This window comes from Fukomys damarensis, unplaced genomic scaffold (genome assembly GCF_012274545.1).
Source record: "Fukomys damarensis isolate Sample0158 unplaced genomic scaffold, DMR_v1.0_HiC HiC_scaffold_39, whole genome shotgun sequence".
In the NCBI taxonomy this organism is placed as follows: Eukaryota; Metazoa; Chordata; class Mammalia; order Rodentia; family Bathyergidae; genus Fukomys; species Fukomys damarensis.
In genome coordinates this window covers 13,212,265-13,221,359 of record NW_022900951.1, presented here as the reverse complement: position 1 = coordinate 13,221,359, position 9,095 = coordinate 13,212,265, and the positions used below count along the sequence as shown (strand labels likewise).

The following is a 9,095-nucleotide window of genomic DNA, read 5'->3' as shown; positions in this document are numbered from 1 at the left end:
ATGAATAAAACTCATGTATAATACTATATAAATAAAATAAAATGTTTTATACAGAGCTATACAAAAGAAATAGGTCATATTAGTTGCCTCTAGGATGAGTGGCTGGGAGGGACAATTTTCACTCTGTAACCCTGTGACTGCTGAACTTTTAAAAAAATCTTTAATTGTGCTGATGAACAAATATATTTGAAAGATCACAACCCACAGCCAAAAAAATAAATACCATCTGTGGCATTTACTATATAATCTGAAACAAACAAAATATTCGATTTCTTTCCCTGTGGGCCTGTGAAGAAAAGGACCATACTGAGATGGTTCATTCTTCTCCGAGTTGCATGGGGTTTTTAAATGAGTCACTCATGAGCACATCCACAGACATTTCTTCAGATGGCTCATCAACCTGAGTGTCTGGCTGATAGAGGTAGAGGAAGGCACAGAACTAAATGTGGAAGTGGCAAGGTATGGAAATAACCACAAGAGTAAGTACTTTAACAGAGTCAAGAGCAGTACTCTTAGCCAAGGGGAAAGGGGAAAGGAAAAATGCCTGAGGCTCTAGAAAGAACACACACGCACGCGCAGACAAGCACACATGCTCAGTAGAGAATTCCTGAACCTTGAGAAAGCGCTTGTGGGCTTGAGCTGCTTTGTGGGTCACTTCCTTGGCTAATTGTTAGGGAAGAAAATTGGAGCATCTGAGACAATACCCAGTATACCCCACTTGTACCTCCTCTCAACTCAGCACCAACTCTCCAGGACGAAACTCTAACCTGCCTTACTCAGCCATTCTGATGTTTCAGCCAATCTCTAGTCTCCTTATCCTTCCAGCACCCTGGTCCAGTCCACTCCCAAAGTATCTTTCATAGTACAAAGAGCTCTCTCAGCACAGTGTTGGCCTCCCAGAAAGACTATTTCCTTTTGTTTCCATCAAAACTCTCAGCAGTAGAAATTTACTTGTGATGAGTAGCAGTTATCTCCTGACATGCCAACAACATTCCAACAGAAACTCAGGAGCACTTGACTATTTTTGCCATCCTTTACATACTTGCTTTTCCTCTTGCCATTCCAAAAGGACCCAAGGAGCAGAGAGAATCTAAGTACCTGAAGTTAACCCCCATGGGGGGGGCATAGCAAGAAACTGAGTCGAGTAAAATGGAAGGAAGAAAAACAATACTATTCTCTAGTACTACATAATGAGAGAGGGTGAGGGAAGCAGAGGAAAAAGAAAGGAGAGAGTTAAGTAAAATAAATGCTTTTCAGGTTACAGACTTATTTATATGAATATGGTTTCAGCTAACATCACCTTTCCTATCTGCTTGTTAGAAAATTTGTGCCAAAAAATCCATCCCAAACCTGCACGTGGAATGGCAGGGTGACAGGGGTCTCTCAATTGTGTGCCATTATTCCATCTATGAAGTAAGAAGAATAATGACCACTGAGAACATGTTCCAGAAAGCTGCTATGTTCATCACTCCAGCGGGAGAAGAAACATCACAGAATGCATGTTTAGGGTTCAGACAGTGAAGATGTTTTGATTTAAGATAATTTTTCCACTCAAATCTAGCTAGAAGGATGTTTCATTTGCCAATCCTGTCTCCCTAAAGCAAGATAAAAATATATGCACATAGTTATATTTTCATATCTATAATATACTATATATGAAAACCTGTGTTCACTTGTACTTGCATAAATGTTCTAGAAACCATTTTTTAAAAAAAAAAGTTTTGTTGCCTCTGCAATGGGAAATCAATAATGATCCAACTCCCATTCTTCTGGCTGAATTTCACAGATATCTGAGCAAGGAATCATTTTATTAAAGAATGAAAAAATAGAAACACCACATGTATAAGAAAACAATGGAATATCTCACACTTCTGTTCAATAGGGGAACAAAGAAGGCCAAGGTTAGGGTACAGGGAAGCTTATCACACAGAGAACGCCAACCATCTGCACGGTGACTCAGAGCTTTTGTGGCCCCAGTGGACAGGGAGCAACCCACGAGCTACTGTGGCTGAGGAGGTAAGCAGGGCCCAAATGTCACGGCCTGTGAGCTTTGTTCAGCAGCAAGGATGGCATGCTAACCACAATGGGCAGACACTGATAGGCTTCAATTAAGTCAGTAGGATTAGCAGATTGGGGGGATACATTTATCTTTAACTGATACATAACCTTCGTGTTTTTAACACAGTTTTTGTCTGCAATGAAGAAAAAGTATGGAAAAAGACAAGTGTGCAAGCAAGAAGAAGGAGTCAGAGGCTGCTATCACAGATGTGCTGGCAGAGGATGATGCCAAGAAATACAGTGGGATGGACAGGTAAGAGAGTATTCTGGAAAGTGAAACAGCCAGGGCCTGGTAGCTGAATGGACATAAAGGAGCGAGGAATCAAAGACAAGGATCAGCATTCCAGGCTGGGCCAAGAAGTTAGGGAGCCAGAAGGAGGCTGACAGCTGGTTTTGTGGGGAAGACAGGTCAGCTGAAAGTGACAGTGGGACACTCAGACAAGAATGTCTGGCAGATGGAGATACGTGGTCATCAGCCTCTGTGCAGCTAAACAGTAAAGTGAGAAATGAACCCAGAGATTCCCAACATGTAAGGGGCAAAGGGACTGGAAGAAGACTAGGAAGAGGCTGACACAGAAGCGGGGAAAGCCAAGAGAATATGGCATCCTGTATACCAAATGAGAGAGAGAGCATTTCAAGAATGCGGTCAGTACTAAAAGCTGCCAAGAAGTCAAATGAGACAGGACTTAAGGCAGTTTCTGACAACCCTGGCGAAACCAGAGGCTGTGGAGAAGCAAAAGGGGCATTTCTAAATGCTATGCCATAAAAATTACAAATAACTATATGGTCTAGGTATTTAACATAACTTGTAAAAAAGAATCTACAAAATGACCTCATTATCTGATAACAGATAAAGCAGAAAAGAAGACTTGTAAGTTCTTTATAAACCACTATCAACTATCCATAAACATAGGATATGTTTTTATATGAAATTTCAAAGGGGAAAAATCCCAGTACCTGGAGGGGGGGAGTTAAATTTCTAAAATCCCAAGCAAAAAGACTAACTATTCTGGTTTGGGGCATTGGATTTTACATAAACACTTCTGAAATGCCAACTCCATGGGCCAGAGGTCCCTACAGGGCTCCTGCAGGACCTAGAGGCCTGGTCTCCTTCTAATTGGACAAGAAGGATTTGAATACAAGGTCATAATGGAAGCTAGAAGAGAGGTTACCATCAGCATAGGCACAAAACAATATGAGGGGAATGAGTCACCTCAGCTAGTCTAGCACTGTGCCCAATGAACACTAATCTCCTACCACCAAAAACCTTCATTTCAAATGCCTTCATCTCTATAACTAATTCAGGTTGGCATTTGCTTTCTGCAACATGGAGTCCAGCCAGACCCAGATGACAGGCATAAGAAGGAAACCTAAGAATTGAAGAAAGCAAAACATATCAGCCACGAAAACCACAGGCTGTCCAGAGCAAGAAAGGCCCCTTGCTCTCTTCTGAACAGAAGGCCATGCTTCCAACAGGAGGTGGGGGAACCTCTACTGATGCCAGACAAACATTAAGAAAGTCAGGCTGTGGTGAACTGTTACAATGGACTGTTAGCCCATTCTGAGTCATTCATGTTACAGAAAAGAAAAGGAGCTTGCCCAGATGACAGAGTTTGGCTGGACCTGAGCAAGAACCTGTCTGATTTGTTCGGCACTATAACACAAGACCTTCTGATGGCCAATTGCTGCCAAATACCTATATCCAGCCCTAGCTTTCCCCAGAGCTCCAGACCCGTAGAACCTAGCAACTTTCAGTCACTTTCTCTGGGCTAGCTCCAAAACGCAATCCCTAATACTCAGATTGAGCTTCTGACACTAGTTTTCTTGGTTGTCAGCCCCGCCCCCGGCACCAGCACCAGCTTTTCATACAGCACTTCCTAGCTCAACAGAGGACATCACTGTCTCTCCCATTCCTAAACCAGAGATGGGGGCAATGGTATCCAGTGTTTGAACTCTGGCCCCATCACTTCCTAGGTGTGACCTTGGGCAAACTAAATAAGATGTTTAAACCTCAGGCTTTGACATCTGAAAAATGGGACACCTAAGGAATAGAGAACTGTGAGTACTGAAGGAGTTAATGCATACAAAATGTTAAACACAAGAAAAGTGTCTCGCACATGTGGTTCCATCTTTCTGCCTGACCTCCATTTGCACCCCTGGTTAACACCTCTGTATCCTCTTTATTCCAACTCCAATGTTATTCCCCCTAGAAGCCTGCCTTGATCACCCCATCTATCCAGAGTAAGTCATAGTCTGCCCTATTTTTCATCCTCAAAGTGCAGTACAACTTCAATTCACATCACATACTATGGATATACTTTGTAATGGTTCAGCTACTAACCATATTCTCCAATAACCTGTAAGCTCCAGGACAGCAGGGGCTGCGGGTGTTATATCTCATTTTTGTAACCTCAACACCACACACCTGCCACTTAGCAGGTGTTCACTAAACACTGATCGAGTGAAGGGCTCAAGAAGCATTGTTTGTAAGAAAAGGGGACCTAGAGATTAGACTAGAAGTCAGAGGGTGCCAATACAAATGACACTCAATGGCCATCCCTTCTAGCGGGGCTAAGTAAAATGGGTCCAATGAGCCCATCCTACCAATGTAAAGCTCAGGACTCACCGCCTCATCCTTCCCCTTCAGGATTTGCTCTCTACAGAACCAGAACATTCTCTTCAGGAGCCCACACAGCCACACCCTGGAAAGTTTGGGGACAAATGCCAGTCCCTCCAATGTCTTTCCTGATGTAAACTTGCCTCCACAATAGGTTGACTGCCATGTGTATTTAAAAGCATATATTTTTGTACCACAAGATCTCTAAATGCAGCCAACTACTACATCTGGTGCTCAGCTGAAGAAACAACGGTCTGCTCCAACTTGGAGGACAAATCTAAGTTATATGTGCCCTAGGAGAGAATGAGGTCTTGATTCTCCAATGTGGTACCAATAAGGGATTTCCAAGAATAATTTCTGGGTGGGGAATGTAGCTCAGTGGTAGCGCCCTTGCCGAGGATGCACAAGGTCCCCTGGGTTCTATCTCCAGCACCACAAGGAAAAAAAAAGACTCTTTTTTTTTACTATACCCAATGTTTGTTTATACATCAACTCTAGAACCTGGGCCTTCTTAAAATATGGGACTCTGTGTTGGACAAAGTATTTAAAAGTTAAAGTTTTGACACCACAGAAGCTGAGACTCAAATTCTGGCTCTGCCATTTACTAGTTATGAATAAAACTTGAGACTAATTGCTTGACCTCTCTCAGACCCAGTCAACTCGTCTATACTAATAAAGATAGCAGTATCTAGAGTTTATGGTTACAGGAAGTATTAAACATAAAAAATATCACATGCAGCTGAATCATTTTTAAAAAAGCTCTTTGTACACAGAGAATGACCTCAGAAATCAGCTTCTACACCACGTCTAACATGGTGTCCCATCCCCAGAAGGTATTCAGTGAGCTTCAGGATCTTCCTCAGACATTTTGTTTATTCTGTCCCAAACTAACAGCCCACTTCTTTATAGGAGTGTCTGACACCATTCTTCTATTTTGAGTAGAACTGCCTGTGCATAAATGATCATTCTTCCTGAGTTATACAATTGAAATGTTATACAAACCACCCCACTTCCTCTTTAGTGTTAAACAATACACCTAATTCTGGGTAATTTTTCCCTACACACACACGCGCGCGCGCACGCACACACTCACATGCACAGAAACAGTTCTTTGAGAATATAAGTTTCCCAGCACAGGACTCAGAGATATTACACACGACAACAGCTGCAAATGTAGAAAAAATTAAGAGCTCTTTATCCAAAGCAAAACATGGGAGGAAAGGAAACTGAAACTGTCTGAGCTATGTTGTCGGTGGGACAAACAGACATTACCTGTGCCTCTGCCACAGTATTTCTTTTGTGTCTATTACTTAAACGAAACAGTACTTGCTGCCATTTGCAAAATAACTGTTCCCCAAATGACACTGACCTAAGCACTAAGAGAAAATACAGAATTACTGCTGCTTTTCCAAAGCTTATGTTTCTGAAGGTATATAGCGAAAGGAAAACAGTTATTATGCAGTGAATAAATAATAATAAAGAATAAGGCACAGGCTACTATTTTTGAAAAAAAGGAAAGACCAGCCAGGCATGGTGGCACATGCCTGTAATCCCAGCACTTAGGAGGCTGAGGCAGGAGGATCACAGTGAGTTTGAGGCCAGCCTAGGCTATATAGTGAGTTCCAGGTCAGTCCAACTACACAGTGAGACTATTAAAAAGAAGAAGAAGCAGAAGAAAGAAGAAAGAAAGAAGAACAAGAAAGCTGGGGATTTAGCTCAGTAGCACTATGCCTGCCTTGCAGGCACAAGGTCCTGAGTGCAATTCCTGGTACAAAAAAACAAAAACAAAGTTAAACCTTCATGAAAGAAGTACCTAATGATAGCCAGATGAAGGTGATACACATTAAAAATAAAAAACCAGTATGGTTTATTTAGAGATGCTGAAAGGGGGTAGAAACAAACATAGCAGATGAGATTTAGGAAATTATACAAGCAACAGAATAAGAAATTCACTTATTTGGATGAAGAGGTAGTTTTACATCGCTCCTGAAATGAAAAGGAAAGCTCATCAGAAAGCCATGTCCCCAGAATCCAAACATGGCTCTACTCTCTCACAATGGCACAGCCCATGTCATTACTTACCCGGATAAGGGAAGCCTGATGCCGAAGGGGTTTGGCTCCTGAAACTCCAGACGAGGATCCCTCAGGCTGAACAAGGGGCTGTCTACCTTCATAAGGAGCTGAAATCAGAGAGACAGTTAGCATGGTATATAAAAATTCCATCGCAAAATCATTACTTCACACTCAAACTGATACGTATTGGCATTTCAGGGAAGAACTGGCAAAGGAATTTGAACATATGCTCGTAGGACCATCTAGGACAGAAGAATCCCGATGTTTTTAGGCACAGTGTAAAGATACCCAATCCATTAGTGATAAGGCAGGAAAATATTTATATCAGGTTACGATTAGGAATAAAGTATGAGGGTGAGAACCACAAATGGGATTTTTCAAAAACAAGAATAGCTAGAAAAGTGCCATGTTGAAAGTATTCAAATTCTAGTGCAGTACAAGGTAAATGCTAACATACAACTGTTTAAATGTCTCCCTCCCCCTCATCATTCAATGCCCAAAGAAAACTAATGTGCATTTTGATCACTAAGAATCAACATTATCATTTATTTTTTTAAATAAATGGCACTGTTGTCTTCATTGTACAGAATACAAAACCAAGAAGAGAAAAATATAACAAACAACTAAATTTACTGACAATTAGAAATGGGAAGAAAGGAGCTAAAGGTGTAGGGAAGGTGGAATGGGTAGAGGAAGGGTAATAAGGGAAAAGAAAAAAATGTGAGATAATGAGAAGATAAAAATAAAGTTTGTAGATGGGGAGGGGAGGAGGGGTGAAGGGAAGGCAGGGGTAAGGGGAAAAAATGAGAATCAAGACCTGTCGTGTAGAGGTTACAAGATCCCAACAATGCTGTACTGTATCCCTAAAATGTACCAATAAACTCAATTAAAGCTGGAAAAAAAAACAACTAAATGTATTTTATGTTTATTATTCTAATATCCAATAACCAAACTATGTTAAAATGATTTTTCTATCTTTAATAAAGAGCTTCTAAGTAAACGAATGCATTATTTTACTCCTTTTATTTCCAGAACATTTTTAAATGGCCTTGCTAATATTACAGGAAGACAGTTAAACATAACCAGGTAGTACTTGGTTCCAACAGAAAGGAGAAATTATCACCTAAGTCAAAACCATTTCTCGTCTCTGGGTGAACAGCCTGAGTTCTGGAAAGTATAAAAATATATAAAGTGCTTTCTTTCTGCGACTGACTATAAATAAAATTAGGTGGAGAGCAGTGCAGCCTATTATGCTACCAGGTTTAGCATGGCTTGGGCTTTCGAAAACAAAGTACTAGAACAACAGTATATCAACAAACCACTTGGGTTCACATCTGCTTTTTGTATTTCTTCTCAGAATGTTATAACACATTAAAATATGGGGATATATGTTAAAGTATCAAGATGATTGCCTGGCAAACCATTAAGTGGACTTTCAGAACCTGCTAGGGATGAATCGACATGTAACAACTGCAGAAGAAACATACGTAGAAGGCTCATGATCCAAATCTTCAAACCTAGTTCTCAGCTGGTAGGCAGGCATTGTCTTCCGACAAGCAGAATTTAAAAAAATCATTCCATGTTCATGGAGCACAGAATTAAACTCTTTGTACCAACTCCATTCTTCTAGAAGGTTTTAAACAAAGTACACTGCAGCCTGGCTAGAATCCTCATGCTCACACACTTTCCCTGAGAAGTGCAGCCCATGAATCCCGTATGCCTCTGCTTCCCATAAGAGGCAGATAGCTTTTAATGTCCCGGGGAGATAAGGTGGGGGGAAGGCCACCATCTGGCTTTAAACTCCAATCCAGCCCCTCCAAGGACCCTCCCTTGAAGAGACAAATGTATTCCATCAATGAGTCTTGGATGAAGTCAGCTACAGGCAAGCTCATTTTGTAAAGGCAGATTTTCTCCTCCTATGTGGGAAGCCTGGGCCAGCCAACCTGCCTGGAACTGGAAAGGTGAACATCAGAAGTCCATCCAGCCACCCATTTAAGACATATGCTCAGAACCACACCTGCTCCCGACCCAGCAGCCATCGCTCAAGCGCCGGGAGGTAGGCCGGGCCCCGATCCACCGCGGGAAGGAGAACCACGCCTGCTCCCGACCCAGCAGCCATCGCTCAAGCACCGGGAAGGTAGCTGCACGGGCGCCCCTGAACCCCCATAATCCACCCCCTCCCCGCACTCTCAGATCTCCTGACTGTGCCAGTCTTTGGACCCATTCTGCAGAGGCAGAGGTGGTCATCAAGGGTATTTTTCTGAGTTCCCAACTTTGAACATCTTTAAAGAAAGGGCGTGGGAAACCTATAATAGAACGTTGTGGAGTTCAGCCATTCAGAAGGTTG

At 41.9% G+C, this 9,095-nt stretch overlaps 1 protein-coding gene across 7 annotated transcripts in view; it reads right to left on the bottom strand.

The window, feature by feature from the left end:
• Positions 1 to 9,095, bottom strand: part of Reps2 (RALBP1 associated Eps domain containing 2) — a 222,388-nt gene that overhangs the window by 123,733 nt on the left and 89,560 nt on the right. For all 7 annotated transcript variants that reach the window (XM_033760202.1, XM_033760203.1, XM_033760204.1 and 4 more), the window contains one exon: positions 6,758 to 6,855. In XM_033760202.1, the coding sequence (XP_033616093.1) occupies positions 6,758 to 6,855 (98 nt within the window). The remainder of the gene's footprint in view (positions 1 to 6,757; positions 6,856 to 9,095) is intronic.